Source organism: Centroberyx gerrardi, chromosome 4 (assembly GCF_048128805.1).
Source record: "Centroberyx gerrardi isolate f3 chromosome 4, fCenGer3.hap1.cur.20231027, whole genome shotgun sequence".
Taxonomy (NCBI): domain Eukaryota; kingdom Metazoa; phylum Chordata; class Actinopteri; order Beryciformes; family Berycidae; genus Centroberyx; species Centroberyx gerrardi.
Genome location: NC_136000.1, coordinates 26,851,183 through 26,868,242, shown reverse-complemented (window position 1 = coordinate 26,868,242; position 17,060 = coordinate 26,851,183). Strand labels below are relative to the sequence as shown.

The 17,060-nt window shown below is 41.5% G+C and overlaps 2 protein-coding genes across 3 annotated transcripts in view; both read left to right on the top strand.

Annotated features, from left to right (window-relative positions):
• Nucleotides 1-568: 568 nt before the first annotated feature.
• nutf2 (nuclear transport factor 2) lies at nucleotides 569-8,422 on the top strand. Of its 2 annotated transcripts, none has more exons than XM_071921621.2 (5): nucleotides 569-623; nucleotides 1,944-2,065; nucleotides 5,762-5,833; nucleotides 6,341-6,439; nucleotides 6,837-8,422. In XM_071921621.2, exons 2-5 carry the CDS (start codon nucleotides 1,967-1,969, stop codon nucleotides 6,948-6,950), a joined length of 384 nt encoding a protein of 127 aa, XP_071777722.1. In that variant the 5' UTR covers nucleotides 569-623; nucleotides 1,944-1,966; the 3' UTR covers nucleotides 6,951-8,422. The 2 variants fall into 2 exon arrangements, with proteins under 2 accessions (XP_071777722.1, XP_071777721.1); XM_071921620.2 differs by lacking the exon at nucleotides 569-623 and adding an exon at nucleotides 827-897.
• A 259-nt stretch (nucleotides 8,423-8,681) lies between these two features.
• Nucleotides 8,682-17,060, top strand: part of edc4 (enhancer of mRNA decapping 4) — a 31,835-nt gene continuing 23,456 nt past the window's right edge. The window contains exons 1-6 of the mRNA XM_071921618.2: nucleotides 8,682-8,856; nucleotides 11,077-11,239; nucleotides 12,585-12,696; nucleotides 13,314-13,413; nucleotides 16,265-16,451; nucleotides 16,799-16,946. Of these exons, the coding sequence (XP_071777719.1) occupies nucleotides 8,769-8,856; nucleotides 11,077-11,239; nucleotides 12,585-12,696; nucleotides 13,314-13,413; nucleotides 16,265-16,451; nucleotides 16,799-16,946 (798 nt within the window). The 5' untranslated portion in view covers nucleotides 8,682-8,768. The remainder of the gene's footprint in view (nucleotides 8,857-11,076; nucleotides 11,240-12,584; nucleotides 12,697-13,313; nucleotides 13,414-16,264; nucleotides 16,452-16,798; nucleotides 16,947-17,060) is intronic.

The window sequence follows — 17,060 nt, the reverse complement described above, 5'->3', positions numbered from 1 at the left end:
CACTTCACATTACGGGACGAGTCTGTATTGTAAGAGACAGTTGGCAACTCTGTTCTATCCACATCACATAGAAGCCATCTGCTTCCACAAGATGAAATGGTAAAAAAAAAAAAACACGAGCTCTCCCTTTAAATTGTGTTTATTATCATATTATCAAGGAAGGGCACTTTCTTAGTTCCAAACAATTCTGAAGCCAATATTACTAATCAATATGCCAATGACATTGTGATTATCTTTATTGTGTAATTTATTTGATTTGATTGACATGTGCCTTGTTGGTAATCCAGGTATGCCCATGAGGTTTCTTTGAAATGTTTTTTACTAAATCATTAATAAAATACTGTTATTAGTTTGTTGTCAGTGACGTCTTGATTATTCTTTAATGTAAAGTCACGCGAGGTTACTTTGAAATGTTTTCTCCTCACTAAACTAGTTGCATTTTATTTTTTAATTTTTTTCAAAGCAAAATAAATTCTCGCCGTAGTAAAATGTTAGTGCGTAAAGACTACAACCCCCACAAAACACCGGGCAGATTACGGTTCTGAGCGCGTGCCCTCGTAGCGAAGCAGACACTGCTCTGTCTAATCGCTATAACGGGCAGCCGAGCTCGGTGTTGGTTAGCGGTAAGTTTTTAATAGTGATTCCTATTGAACCCTTTAACAGAATAGTGAATGGAAACACGTCCGTAATCAATCAGCGGGGGTTTCGTGTGACATTTGAACAAGTATAAAACAGCATAATGTGTTTGGCGGACTGGCCCGGTAAGGGCTAACGTTAGGACACGCCTATGTACGGTACCTGCTACGGGGTGCCTGAGCGGTGGGCACGGGCCCGGAGGAGGAGAGAGTCCAGGCATGGACACCGGGAAGGGAGACATCAACACTTAGAGGAGACGGGGTATTTTTAGAAACCGGTGAAAAAGCCCATGCCAGCCAACCAATTGGCTTGCGACTGGAAATATAATTTATCTGACGTCTAGCTAGCAGGATGACATGTTATATGAACTGGCATTGCCTACTCGGCTGAGTCAACGTTAGCAAGACAGCTAACAAGCTAGTAATAGCTAGTTAGCTAACGCTAGCTAGCCATACTTAGGCTTTTCCATCTATTTCAGAATTATTTGGTCTCCTTCTAGCTTTATGTGTGTGTGGGCCTTGCGTTGTGTATGACCTGTCGGCATGTAACGGTTTGTCATGAAGACACCGCTGCTTATTATATTCAGACCTCACAGATTGTTCTAGTACAGTGAGTGTAACGTTATGTGGAAGCACATGACTTGTGCTGTCAGTGTCACCAAACGGACTAAGATGGCCCAGTGAAACTCAATGGCCTCAGCAAAACGCGCTTGGGCTACTCTCACTTAACTACTGTTATTAGTAGTTGTGTGCAGTTCTAGAAATATGTTTTTTCCCCAGTGAGGTGGTATCTATACGCTTGTCATGGACTGTCACACAAAGTTTGTCAGTGTGTATAAATCTTTGTTTTTCTACTTTTCATGGCCTCAACAAAGGATGTAGTGGAGTCTAAACCAAGTTAATCCCCATCTGTATCTCATCTTTTCAATTAAATTAAATCCTAACTGTGTAAATTCATACTATAACTTTTGGTAAGACTATGAGACTGATGCAAGTTTCATGAAAACTGACCAGAAGCCTTTCTATCAGACAGTTGCATCCCTGTTTCCTGCCTGCCCACACAAAGCTTACAGAACTGAAAAATGAGTCAAATAGGCATCAGGTTATTGTATTATTGTATACCTTGATCAACTACTGATCCAAATTTTAGCTTATATATGTCCAATTATAATGCACATCTAAAGTACCACAATTTTATCATGCCTGTTAAAGACAACCTCTTTACCTGTGTATCTACACCAATATTCTCTTCTCTGCCTCTCACTCTCTCTTTCTGACCTCTCTTCCCTTCCCTTTCTCTTTTCCCAGTGCGTGTTGCAGGGTGATTCAGGATGGGGGACAAGCCTCTGTGGGAGCAGATAGGATCCAGCTTTGTGCAACACTACTACCAGCTGTTCGACACTGACAGAACACAGCTCGGATCAATATATGTGAGTGTGAGAGAACCATAACATCAGATTTTTGAATAATCACCCCCTCCACACCTCCCATCATATAAAACCTGCAAATTCACAACTGTCAAAGGGACCAGTGTCAACATGGTTCGGCAGTTTCCTCTTCCTAAGCCACCATGGTTGCCTCCTGGTGGCTGGAATTTATTCATTTTTAAGAATCTGGAATTTGTGACACTCAAGATTACGCGCAAAGCACTGAGTCACTTTCCATGTTTGTTATGGTCCAACCTGCCCACTTTTGAACAATCTCTTCCCACATTATGTCCCACCCAAACATGCTGTTTCAACTGGAAATACGTTGAAACATGACATCTCTGACCAGTCAAACAAAACGCTGGCTGTGTATTATTGAATTATTACAGTCCTTCAAGCCTCTAGTTGTGGCTGAGCTAAAAAGCCCTTGTGATAACCAATGTCACTGAGAGGGCAGAACACTGCTGTTGGAACGTCTTTTCACTTGGATGGAAATACAAAGTCAAGGCAGGTCATTTTGGGGGCCTGGAGAACATTTTTGAGGAATGTTTCTGCAAAATAATCCATTGAAGGTGGAGGTTTGTAGAAAAGTGGGTAAAGTGGGTTCTAATTTTTCGGTGATTATGTAATAACTTCAACCTGTTACCACAGTTACCAAAATCAGCATTTGAATGGGTACCTGTGTTGATGTAAAACCTTTGATGACAAGTTGACAGCACTCCAACTTCTATCCTACAAATTCTATCCAACATGCCTCTTGGACTATGATAAAAGTACCTCTACACATCCATTTGAATCAACAGTCTGATGTTTTTTCACATAGGCAGGTCAGCCAATGACAGAACAACAATTGTTTTTTACATAAAACATCTTTTACCAAAGAATTTAATCAATATTTGGTGACTTTTATAGCACTGCTACATTTTTGCCAACACTGAGCAAAAGAGAAGAAGAAAATCTGCAGCAACAGTTTGCAGACCTCAACTGGAATAAATCCAAAGTCCAAACAAAGATCGGTCATTTACATCCATTATCCAGATTATTTTTCTCTGTGAGAGCAGATAGGATCCAGCTTTGTGCAACACTACTACCAGCTGTTCGACACTGACAGAACACAGCTCGGATCAATATATGTGAGTGTGAGAGAACCATAACATCAGATTTTTGAATAATCACCCCTCCACACCTCCCATCATATAAAACCTGCAAATTCACAACTGTCAAAGGGACCAGTGTCAACATGGTTCGGCAGTTTCCTCTTCCTAAGCCACCATGGTTGCCTCCTGGTGGCTGGAATTTATTCATTTTTAAGAATCTGGAATTTGTGACACTCAAGATTACGCGCAAAGCACTGAGTCACTTTCCATGTTTGTTATGGTCCAACCTGCCCACTTTTGAACAATCTCTTCCCACATTATGTCCCACCCAAACATGCTGTTTCAACTGGAAATACGTTGAAGCATGACATCTCTGACCAGTCAAACAAAACGCTGGCTGTGTATTATTGAATTATTACAGTCCTTCAAGCCTCTAGTTGTGGCTGAGCTAAAAAGCCCTTGTGATAACCAATGTCACTGAGAGGGCAGAACGCTGCTGTTGGAACGTCTTTTCACTTGGATGGAAATACAAAGTCAAGGCAGGTCATTTTGGGGGCCTGGAGAACATTTTTGAGGAATGTTTCTGCAAAATAATCCATTGAAGGTGGAGGTTTGTAGAAAAGTGGGTAAAGTGGGTTCTAATTTTTCGGTGATTATGTAATAACTTCAACCTGTTACCACAGTTACCAAAATTAGCATTTGAATGGGTACCTGTGTTGATGTAAAACCTTTGATGACAAGTTGACAGCACTCCAACTTCTATCCTACAAATTCTATCCAACATGCCTCTTGGACTATGATAAAAGTACCTCTACACATCCATTTGAATCAACAGTCTGATGTTTTTTCACATAGGCAGGTCAGCCAATGACAGAACAACAATTGTTTTTTACATAAAACATCTTTTACCAAAGAATTTAATCAATATTTGGTGACTTTTATAGCACTGCTACATTTTTGCCAACACTGAGCAAAAGAGAAGAAGAAAATCTGCAGCAACAGTTTGCAGACCTCAACTGGAATAAATCCAAAGTCCAAACAAAGATCGGTCATTTACATCCATTATCCAGATTATTTTTCCTCCCTGGATGTCCTTCACTTTGTTCCATCCAAATGCTGTGTGTCTGAATACAATCCAGGCCTTCATACATCGCCTGTCTTGACAAAGCTTTTCAATCCGTGTGACATCAGTCTATCATCTGAACAATTGATCAAAAGTTTCCCATCAAATGTCGCACTCAAAATAAATGTAAGAGGTGCCTATTCAATTATGATTTTGGTGATTTAGGCCTACATGATTGTATTATTGCATTATTCTTCCAAAAAATTGCAACTCACGTAAATCGTAAAATGTAATAACCAATTACATTATCCGTCAAGAAGTTCTTACGTTATACATCCAGCATTTTGCTACATTATGCTTGCATATTACATGAGTTTTTATTACATTTTACAGTTATTACATTATGATTTGCTACAATGTAGATCTTATTGTAATGCATTTCAACTGATGTCTTACATGTTATTCACAAGTCTAGGATTTTGTTTGTGTGTGTGTGTGTGTGGGGGGGGGTGGGGGGTGGGGGGGGGGTTGTAATTGGCCAATTAGAATCAACCTTTTCTCTTCTGAACATCAGTATTGTATTTGTTTTTAGGCTTCATTGCTGCATGATTTTGCAATCATTTCATACTCACTACCTTTTTGAGCCTTTGGCATTTCCTTGTTGATAGTTAAACCGGGCATTTGAAGTTATAAAATAAACCAGTTATGACTCATCTGCAGCCTGTCTAGGGCGGCCTCTAACAGAATCCAGTCCAGCTGCAAGATACTTAAGCTACGTTCACACTGCAGCTGAAAGTGTCCCAATTTTTATTTTTTTCCTTCACATGTGACACAGATCTGATGTTTTCTAATAGCAAAAAGTTGCATGAAGTTAAAGCTGAACTATATGGATATGCAGTACAAAATCAGATCCTGAGGCATGCGACCTACACACTACTTGTATTTGAACGCTCAAATTGGAATTTGTAGCATTGCCATGACAACAAGTAAATCTAACATCATTTACCTGACACAGTTGTCATAACTTTGGCTCCCATGCAGCTTGGCTGAGTCAGCGTTAGCATGCAGGACAACGAGACTCAACAATAGAAAGCCAAAAAGCCGACTTAATTGCTATTTGGGGAAACGCCTCAATTCAGTCAAATCTTCCAGGCACACACAGTCACCAAAATGTGTCTGAAACAAGAGAGAGAAGCCTAGGTACAAAACTGGATGTGATGTCTGATGTTATTGTTACTCTGCACATGCATGTCTTTTCAATATGACTGTCAGTTCATATTGGTATCGAGTTACTCGAACTGATAAAGTCATACAGAACCCACACACTGAATCTCAAAAGTCCACGCATCCATTCCCTTCTTCTCATTCGCTAAGCACATAGGTAGAGAAAGCTTGAGGGGAGTAAGGTGGTGCAGTGCTGCTTGTTGGACAGACCCTCGATATGTAACAACGTCCATCCTCTGCAACTCACCGTCTCTTTCCCCTGTGTCTCTCTCTCTCTCTCTCTCTCTCTCTCTCTCTCTCTCTCGCTCCATCCAGATTGATGCATCATGCCTTACGTGGGAGGGACAGCAGTTCCAGGGAAAAAGAGCAATTGTCGAGAAACTCTCTGTGAGTTTGTTTGGTGACTTATTGCTACGCACAAATAACATTTGTTGGGACGCTTTTATCCGGAGCGCCTCACAGCACCACAAGTGCATCTGTTTTCAGCACGGGCGTCCCAAATGGGAGTCAAAGCCCTAACCCTGGCAGTGTTAATGCCAGGCTCTTCCCGTTGACCCACAGAACCACAGTGGTCAACAAGTAACTGACGGTGGCTTGTAAGCCACTGATACATATCAAAAGTGGATACATATCATACTTTGTGTATGCTGTCATTTTTCCTGCTGTAGAAAGAAAATGCATGAGAGGAGGAGTCGCTACTCTTGAGAGAAAGTTAGTAGCACACTAGAAAAACTATGCACAAGGTGTTTAGCATTCTTACAAAGGATATAAAGGATCCTAATAGAATGTTTTTATTTCGAATGTGTTTTCTACTACTAAAGTCTATTATATACTTGTACTAATCTTCCTCTTTTGTTGTTGTTGTGTGTTTTCCCCGCTCTGTGTGCGTGTCAGAGTCTCCCCTTCACAAAAATAGCCCACAGTATAACAGCGCAGGACCACCAGCCCACCCCAGACTGCTGCATCTTGAGTATGGTTGTAGGACAGCTAAAAGTAAGTAGCACAGCGGTTACAGAACACATCGATACTTCAGCACACATTCACACCAACTCTTTCACAGCATGTCAAATCCAACCGTGCCATCTAGTGTGTGCACACCGACTTCTATGACGTGTTTATACGGGAATGTGAGCCGTTGCCGGGGGATTTACACCATTTGTGTTCATTTGTGATGGGTGTTAATCATCAGCGGGCAGGGAAACATCCTGGGCTCACAAAACGAATGTTAATTTTCAGCCACAATTGTGCGACTCGAGGTTAGTTAAAAATTAAACCACTGTGCTGCTGAGTTTGATGTGAATCTTTCCTGATTTTGCATGTCTGTGTGTGTGTGTGTGTGTGCGTGCGTGCGTGTGTGCGTGCGTGCGTGCATGCGTGTGTGTGTTTGCAGGCAGACGAAGACCCCATCATGGGATTCCACCAGAGTTTCATCCTGAAGAACATTAACGACGCGTGGGTGTGCACCAATGACATGTTCAGGCTGGCGCTTCACAACTTTGGCTAAACCCCCACTCTGGTGGGCAGGGGCGGCCATAGTGGAGGGCGCAGTGTGAAGAGGGATGGAGGGAAGGGAGGGAGGAGTTGAGGGTGAGGAGAAGAGAGGACACTCATCCCTCCCTCCTCCTCTGGTCTCGTTCACACCCGTTTGACAAACAAACACACACCGGATTCTAGATGTCAATCACAGAACCTCATGCGGGTGGGTTTTCGGACCACCCCAACCAATAGAAACGCGACGTGTTTTTTCGCTGAGAGCCGGCTGACCAATCAGACGCCCCTGTCTGCCCCTCCACTGATCTGCATGACGCTGGGAGCCCCCCCATTACAGTATCTACACTCAAGCCAGACCAGGAAGACATTTACCAGCTTACTGACGCCATTAACTCATACTCTACTCTGCTCTCCACTCTTCTTTACTTAATTCTAATCCGTTCTATTTCACTCTGCTCCGCTCTACTGTTGATGACTCCACTGTTCTCAACTCAGTTCTGTTAGCACTACTGTTGACTGGTGTAGATCCATGTTCAGATTCAGAGTCGGCTTCTTCAGTTCCTACTTCTTGTGTTTGAATTTCTTTTTAGAGGCCACCTGTGTGTTGTTTTTAGCTTGCCTTAGCGTGTTCTACAACTGATTTTTATCTTCTTTTAATTGATGGTTAAATTTTGCCATGATTCATATTCTAATGTCAGGTTTTGCTCTCGCAAACCAAAGAATCATGGAGGACGTGAAGTTTGACCTTGCTGTGTGATCAGCGCTTGCCCTGCTCTTTCTCTTTCTCTCTCTCTCTCTGACTTGCCCTCTCTATCTCTCTCTCATCTCTCTCTGACAGTTAACATGGATACTACAGCCACGATACACAATAAAACCTGGACTTTTTCTTAATGGTGTGGGCTTGTTCCTCTCTCCATCTATGATTCTGTCTGTATGCTTACCTCCTTTCCCTGCCCTTTATCTTTTCACTCTATTAAGTTATTGAGGCTTCATACAAGTGTTGTACTAAATTAAATGTATATTGTTTGCTTTTTTGAGAATTCAGGTGGCTTTATGATGATGATCAGTTGGAAAACTGACAGCTTTTTATGTGTCGTAATCCAATTGATTGAAAAAAATGTGTATGTTTTGATAAATGCAGTCATGGCTATAAGTCAGTCATGGCTATAATAAGAAGCGAACCTTTAATGCTTCTTACTGCTGTCTGTCTTGCACAGCTATCAGCATCTGACAGTATTTTTGTTTAGAGTGGAATTTGGTCTTCCTCTACCTGTGTTAATCCTGAGTTTACCATGAGGACACTACCAGGGTCTGCATGACTCTCAAGTCAAAGACTTCATTCATTGTGAGTCTTAATATGACATCCGCAGTATCAACGCTGCTTAGCTGGAGCAGAACTCGTGTTTCAAAAGCATCAGCAAGATCCATCTGTTGTCACGGAGGTATTGATCTCTTGAGAGATAGAAATAAATCATTTCAACTAGATACAGTTGTACTTTGATGATTCAATCAGTGATTGGTCAATAGTGTGGTGAACCATACTGCAAGCTGTCAGTAGGTTCTGGAATGGAATCCGACAAGGTCCATTAATGAAATTTCACCATGTTGACTGCATTACATTTGTGTGGAGGGCAACAGACTGCTGCAGGTCCCAAAGCACCGAGTAGGAACCAACGACCTGACGGTCTGACGAGTCGGAACACTAGGCGCGGACATAGCGGAAGTTTAGACGGTTGCTCAGGGTGAACGAAGTGAGCATTGACAGCATCGCACCAAACAAGAAATCATTATTTCCCCCCTAAATTAACCCAGTTTCCCCTTTCCCTAACCCATGGCGTCCAATTCGAATATAGACATTGAGGGTGCGACCCAGCATCTTCGGGACATCCTCAAGCTCGACCGCCCCGGGAACAGCGCCGGTAAGTGGCACCGGGAATGAAAAGCGGCTGCGCTAGTTTAGGCCGCAGCAGCTAATGATAAGCTAGGTAGCTGGCTAGCTAAACAGCTAGCTAACGTTAGCTTAGACAGCATTGTAGTAAATAGCGTTTTGCTGCGAAATGCTAACGTGACTAGAGTATAGCAGTTGCGCTAGCTTGCCAATGTTAGGCGCCTCCTCATGCCATAAGAGCAAACTGATGTCAGAGAATGAAACTATCTACTTGGAGAAGTAATTTAACACAAACCACCGTGAAATAATGAATTTTGTGGATGAAATGTTCCAGTCACTCGTAATGTTAGATAATTGCCTCGGAAGCGCGCAAGGTAACGTTAGTTAACGTTAATGGATGTCTTCATTTGTCACTACGGTGCTAGCTAGCTTATGTCTCGGTCTATTTGCTGGTATAGGGAAGCTAGGTGTTTTGCTGCTACCCGTTGTAAAATGTTGAAGAAAACTTTTGTTTATTCTAAATTATCTCTAGTCTACCTGTTGTCATTCGTAGCTCAAAATAAATTTATTTCGACATGCCCTATCACCGCAAACATTTTGTTAAAACAAAATGAATCTATTGGTATCAGGACATAGCTTGAGCCTCCATAACTGCGTAGAAGGTCGGTGTCCTGCCAAATCAAGTGCAGCTTTTCTCAAAACTGGAATTTAATGCAGAATAGTGAAGTGACCTGTGCACAGCTTGGGGTTCTTCTAGGTGTTGGCAAAGTACAGGGGAAGCAGTGCACACAAAACATGAGGCTAGTGTGCGGCAAACCTAATCTCCTATGGACTAGAATTTAATGGTTTACTTTTATTGCACATTAGTTAAAGCAGGATTGACTAGCAGATACAGATAACATTAATTTCACTTAATAACTTTGCGCTATTAATGTTGCTTAAACTTTCTCCTTGGCGAATTTGGATCCACTCATTTTAAGTTGCTTTGTTTTAACCTGGTAGCTAACATTGGCTTGATGTATTGAAGCACTGAAAGAAAACACAGGTGTCTTGTCACCTAATGTTAACTCGAGGTGTTGTGAACAGGACATGGGGCACAGCAGCCTGCTTCATGCACTAGTTTACCCGCTCTCTGCTGCAGTATTTGGCCCCAAGGTTGTTGCTAATTGATCCTCCAGCGTGCCTTCCCAGACACTAAAATCATTAATGTAATTTGGATGAATGATATCTGAGAGCACTCTTAATAAAAGTACAACTCACTCCCAGTGTCTCACTCAACTGTGTTGTGAACAGCCATTCAGATGGGATCAGATGCCCTAACTTACTGGAGCAATCCGGAGAACCTTTAGTGAAATGTGACATTTCCATGTTTATATGAAATTTAAAAGTTGTAAGTAATAAAACACCAGAAGTGCTTTATTTTGTTTTAAAGAACTAATTTACAAATAAGAGGCTTTTGTACCATAGTACAGTCTGCTTAATCTATGGCCTTCCATAAGGTCAAACCTCTCCCTACAAACAGCTTGGTTTGAAAGTCACTGTGACTCATTACCATGGTAAATTACACCGTGACAGATAGTGTGAATGTCTGTTGATATGTTTCTATATAAAGGATTGCACTTGAAACGTATAGAAAAATTACAGATGGACTGAAGGTAATTAAGCTTTTACTTGCCATGTAAAAGTGTTTGCAAAATTGTGAGTAGGTTGGGTATTTGCAACACAGTGAATCTACATTATACTCTCACCCTCACCCTGGGTAAAATGCTGTGTTCCAGATCTTGCTTGAAAGTTGGAAATTCTAGGAAAATGCTACGAAAAATGCAATGGAAGTCAGAATTCGATGTAGGAAATTAGCAAAATTTCTCAACCCTGTTGAAATGCAGTTGCCTGATGCCTCATCAGCATGGCGGCAGACACTGTAAACGGTACACTGCATTACTTTTAACATCTTTATAATCTTCAAAATACACTTAAGTTTGTTATTCAGATTTCGGTTTATTAGAACACATGGTAAATATTTAAACATAGCTAACACTGCCCACTATTGTTGACATAACATTAATTGTTTCATGGGGAAAGAAACCACCAGCACAAATATCACCTTCTCGTGGGCTTCCATCATGCTTTCCTTGTTTTTCCGAGCTGGACCACTGGAACGCACAGAGGTTGTGATCAAGACCTACCAGCTTTGAATTTCCAGCGTCTGGCTTGAAACAACGTGACCCTCACTCCCAATTTCTTTCCTCAGATGTGCAGTCAAGTGACAGCCAAAGAAAGCCGTCTTTTAATGGAGAGCTGAACGGCCTGTTGGGAGCAGCAGGCCTTCTAGGAACCAGCGACCGGTCAACCATGGCTGAATCCACTGGAGCCAGCTCAGCAGACATCAACAGTGCGCAGGAGAGTCAGATAATGTGAGTGGGTGTCCAACATAAAATAAGAGTCTGTCCCAATTTCCTCAACCGGGAAACCATCCTCTGCTTACCCCAAGTGAATCCCCATCCAGCCGAGGGACACACTTGGAGTTAGATGCCACTGCATCTAATGATGTTTATGTCTGTTTTCGTTCTGACCATAGCATTGTTGTGCGAGTGTTGGAATGAGACACATATCCTTTAAGGTGTACCTGAAAGTCAGAATAGTGTAATAATCATGTTTAAAAAAGAAAAAAACAAAACTAAAGTACATGCTGCAGCAAACCAAGGCATTTGTTGCACCAGCCCTATTTTGGACATGGCTCTTCATTTTCACTCTGGGCATCAGAGTTGTCACTTTGTTTTTCAGAAAAGCAATCTTAAACTGATCTAACTATGAGCTAGTCTTTAGTGTAATCTAATTGAACACAGCCAGTAGACAAATAAAATAAGTATCTAAAAGAGTAAGAGTACAAGAGTACAATGATCTATGAGGTCTGTTGAAGGAACGCAGATTTTTAAATATTTTGTCAGCTGCCGAGGTATTTCCTGAGCTGACTCCTTAATTACTATTGCATTTTATTAATTTATTCATAAGTCTAGTTAACTAGCTAATTTCTATGATTGTATGTTCTGTGCCACACTGTCAATTGGTTGGCAATTTTCTTACAGTTTCTGCAGTTCTAAATGTCTGACTACTATAAAACTCCATAGAGAGAGTCTGAAAAACCTTGCAGAACTTTGCAGGGCTTTTTCTCACAACTGTTTTGCAGCTAGCAACATTCAACAATCCCCAGGTTTAAAAATGTTTTTCTCCAATTCAAGTTCAAGAGGCATCATTTTAACGATCTGTTGCTGCTTTTCCATAAAATGTTAGAAACCAAAACAAGTTTTCTTGGCTCCATTAGGTTGGTATTAGCATGGCTGTGTCACAAGTGAAATGTAAGCACATACAGATAGCTCCTCTCTGCTCTAAGCTTCTGTTGGCTCAGTACGAGTTGAACAAGTGGATAAAACACAAATAGCTTAGCCTTCAGTGTGGTTTACTGGAATTGGAATGGAGCCACTTGTGTTATTGTTCTACCCTCATTGTTAGTTTATTTTCAGTTTGTGTCATTTGCTGGGATAAGACAATGCTTTTTATGATGAAGTGTATTCATTTTTGCTTGACAATCTATCCAATTGTAACAAAAATAACACAAGCTTTAATGCTTCATTCTCAGTTGGGAAAGGCAAGGGAGTTGAAGTGAGAGTGATGTGGTCCAACACAGTTCTTGTATGCTAAGATAAGTTTGGCTCAAAACCGAATCCATGTTGTACTCAAATGCATGTGCTTCAACTTCAGCTGTCTTTCCGGTGACGATGGCTCCACCTGTATTCCCATCATCTCCAACAATGTGGAGATTGTGGCGAGTCGAGACTCCAGCATCGACAGCAAGGCTCGGGGCAGCAACAAGGTAAGGCGCTAAGTTATCAGTTAAAAAATGGTGTTGTCCATTAAGTGTTTAAATCAACTAGACGGCAAGTAGTTTAGGAGACGTGCAACACCAACAAAGTAAGACAATGGAGCAGATGTGTAGCAGAAGAGGATCTGTTACTATTAATATTTTTGTTTTGATGCAAACCTGTCTCCTGTGATGACTCACTGTCATGTGCCTGCTCCCTTATGGGCTACAAGCAACATCTATTATGTTTCTCCTGTCTTAAAAGTTGGCCTTTCACACAATTTATCCAGTGCTGAGACTCAAGGCACGAAGGTTGGATATAAATAAAGATAGTCGCTTTAAAAATTAACTACTCATTATGACATGAAGGATAGTTATGTCTCAACTTGTATAGTGGTAATTATGGTAATTGCGCCAGTGGCAGCCAGTCATCTAGTTAAGTTGTTAAAGTCTAAACCCTAACCCTACGTGTAGATTATTAACCTCAATATACCATTATAAAATACATTTTGATAGCATAGCATAATGGCTTTAGCTCTTGAAGACCACAGCATCATGGTTAAAAAATCTGTGTGTACTTTGTTTTGAGAGCATTAGGATTTTGAATGTTGTTTTTCTGTTGCCTGCAGGTGAAGATCCAGCCTGTTGCCAAGTATGACTGGGAACACAAGTATTACTATGGCAAACTGATAGCTGTGTCCAACTCCTTCCTGGCCTACGCCATCAGAGGTGAGAGTCCTGCAGTGCCTTTTCTGTCTGCCAAAAAACACAAAAAGCTAACAGCACTTTAGATGTTACTTAGATTTTAATCAACTAGAACTAAGAGCACAAACAAATCAGAATATCAGTATATATATATCCCCCCCCCCCCCCCCCCCCCCCCCATTACATTCAATTTTGCAAAGCTGACTGGGGGGTAAATAGGCTTTTCCCTACTACACTTAACTTCAGAGCCATGCCAAGCAGCTAAACCATCCAAACATAACAACCATGACTCTGTTACAAAGTTCAGTTTCGTGGAGTCATGTTGCTTTTTGGAACCCCTTACCTGCCTTACAAAACTAAGCCTGCAGCTACTGCCTCTCTTCTCAGTTTTGACTTGGCTGTTTTAAGTCTGGCAAGCACTACTTGCCTAATCCACTTATTTTTTTAGCCTCCATCCTCCACCCATTTCATTAGAGGTGTATTGATTATCCTGATCCTTGACTCGACATTAAGCTAGGAAGTGTATCAGTGGAAGGCTGCAGTATTGGCATATTTCTGCTCTGTCATACAGCTACTTTAACATAAACACCTTGAAATACCATACTTGAATTATTCATAGTTTGAATATGACTTATTAATACATGTGTACATCTTCAATACGCCAACATGTACACCTGTCTGAGCTCTACAACTGTGTATTTTAGAACCCCTTAGCCGTCTTGATTCAGCTGTGCAACAGACAGTTGAGGTGAATCAAGTGCACCACTTAAGACTTATAGATATCAGGGGTCGCACAAGGTCCTTAAATTGCCTGAAGTCCTTGATTTTGACTTTTCAAAATTTAAGTACTAGAATACCTGCAAAATAAGCCTGTAATGTGAGGAAGTGCTTAAAAATGTTTGCAGTGTTTGACATAATGCAAGTCAAAACATAGAAAAGAAGACTGACATTCTGGAACAAGCACAGATCCTGCGCAGGCCCACAGCGCATGTGTTCAATTCAGTCCAATTTAGTGCATTGAAGCATTGCAACACGGTTGTCGGTTAAATTACATAATTCCACTAACGTTACTTAAATACCACAAAGTAATAACGATACCTACCGTAAAAGTTTATAGGGCAGCAGAAGACGAGTTATCAGGTTACCGTTTACAAATCCTGTTACTAACACAGGCGAGTTTGGAGCAAATTGTGGAATGTTAAGTTTCACTTTAGTTTTCACACCGGGAGACTGTTGGATTGATTACAATGCTGCTGGTCTGCTGCATCTCGCAGCCAAAGACGCCCTCTAGAGGCCATCTCACGAGGGGTTGATGACTGACTGCCTGACCTGAATATGTCTCTTGATGCCCTCAGCTACTCCGTGGAGAAAAGATGACTCAAAAGCATGTGAACCAATGGTTTAAACCACTGATGGTTGTTAAAACGCAGTAAGGTTTACAGAGATGTTGGCTTTTGTGTGGAGTCCTTGTGAACAGAAAAATAGTACTGGAAAAAGTCATTCAAAGTCCTTGAAATGTGCTGGCCAGTTAGACACTGGGACTAAACTCTGTTGTGTAGGATCAGCTTAAGGAATTTGCTGATGGTTAAAAGAAGAGAGGGAGAGTGGTTTTACATTATTGATGAGCTGAAACTTTAAAAACTTGTATGATCCCTGTGCGGGAATTGGGAGCTGTGTATTAGGATCTGTAAAAAGCTAAGGTTTTCTTCATATGCCAGCGAAAGCTTGTGCAACAAATTCAAGGTTTTATGTTTTTTGGTAGCAAGCAATGCCAAACTACCTAGCTCCTCTTTGTACCACTGGGTATTAGTAACCCAATTCTACAAGTGAATATAAGTTGTTGTGATGTTGGGTGTTCGACTAAGGGAGGGGCGCCCACTTAAACACTCTGGTTGTTGCTAAGAATACAGGAAGAAGTAGTCTGTTTGTTTTGAGTTGACAAGGGAGCTGGCAGCTGCAGCCCAGCCCCTCGTGTCCAGTTGCCTTTGGAGAGCCAAATGCTAAGGACTTCATCTGTTACTGTGGTACAGCTAGGGCTCTATGCCTGCTTTTTGGTTGGTAGACCTTAAATAATTTATGTTTGAATCAAAATATAATGGCAATTGCTATTCTGAACAACTTTTAGACCTTAAGTATATTCTTGATGTTCTTTTGTGGTTCATAGTTAGGAATATACATGGTTTATATCTTATAAAAGGAATAGGTAAACACCCATCTCAGTAAAATAAAATGTAAATTTGCGCAGTGTAGTGGCTCAATAATAACCAACTTTCTGTGGTAGATCTTGGTGGTTGTTTTGCTGTTTAAAGCTTGAACAATGAGCAATGCATGAACCAATGTGTTATACATAACTCAAGAGTCCAAATGACTCTAAAAAGACACTTAATTATAAAGATGAGAACTGCTATGAAATACAGGTTTAACACAACTAACACATTTTTCTGTGGGAAATAGTGACACGCAAATGTGGAAGTACACCCAGGGACAAAAATTAAACTTCAAGTTGATTTAAAATGTATTTAGTGCTTAAACACAGCTGGCATTTTCCAGGTGGTTTTGTCTCATTTGACTTGACTGAAACTAGACTTACTTACATTTACTACTTCCCCTTGGCCAGCAGCTTGTGTAAGAGTGAGAAAATAGTCCTATGTCTGTGTTTTTGTGCATTCCCTCTGTGAACTGGCACATTGCAACATCGCTCTTCTCTACATATTATTCCATTACTCTACCAACCCTGATGCATTTTGTCACAGGATGAGACTCTGCGACTATTATTGTGGTTGTCCCACTGAATCTATCTGTATTCAGTGCTGTAGTACCCAAGGCTCCTTGCTTTTTTTTCCGTTTTCGTCAAAATAAACATTTCTCCCCTCAGGAGCCAACAACCACGCTATGATCCGTGTGCTGAGTGTGGGATTTGCCGAGCGCTCCCTGCTGAAGGGTTTCACCGGGGCCGTCACAGACCTGGCCTTCGCCCACCTCGACTCCTCCCTGCTGGGCTGCGTGGATGAAGCCGGCAACCTGGTGGTCTGGCAGCTCACCTGCACCAGCAGCAAGATACTGTATCCTGACATGTTGCGAATACTGGAAGGCAGCTGAGAGTGTGTTTGTATGTGTGTATTTGAAAGAGTGTATGTTTCTTAATGCTAGTATCTGCACTGGTTTTTGAACTTTCATAATTTCATCATTTTTCTGTGTGTATGAATATTGTTATATGAAGTTTTATTTTAAGGTTTTGGGATTATGTCGTCAACAGCCCAAATTGCCTTGTAATTTTACATAAAAACCTCTGCCATCTCATCCTGATTTTTGTCACAGAAAGGAATAATCACAGAAAGGAATCCTTCAGGGACTGGTCTTTGAGGCGTCCCCCTTTTCTCCCATTTCCCTTAACCCACGTCCCCCACAGCGACCAGGTGGTGGTCCACATCCGACGGCCAGAGGACACTCCTCTGAACTCCCATCGTCGCCTCATCTGGTGCCCGTTCATCCTGGACGACAACGAGGAGAACCAGGACGACACCAGCCAGACCCTCGCCCTTCTACATGAAGACAGGGTAAATGTTTGTCCCGGCACGATGGATAGGCTACTGAAAACGGCAAATAGACCCTGAGACAGTAGCACTCTCACTTTAGGACTTTCCACTGAAACGGATTAATAGTAAAAAAAC

Bases quoted from the DNA above. Each gene is read 5' to 3' on its own strand.
- nutf2 (XM_071921621.2), top strand. From the start codon at position 1,967: ATGGGGGACAAGCCTCTGTGGGAGCAGATAGGATCCAGCTTTGTGCAA. The intron at 2,066-5,761 runs GTGAGTGTGAGA...CGCTCCATCCAG, and splicing joins CACAGCTCGGATCAATATAT to ATTGATGCATCATGCCTTAC. The intron at 5,834-6,340 runs GTGAGTTTGTTT...TGTGCGTGTCAG, and splicing joins CAATTGTCGAGAAACTCTCT to AGTCTCCCCTTCACAAAAAT.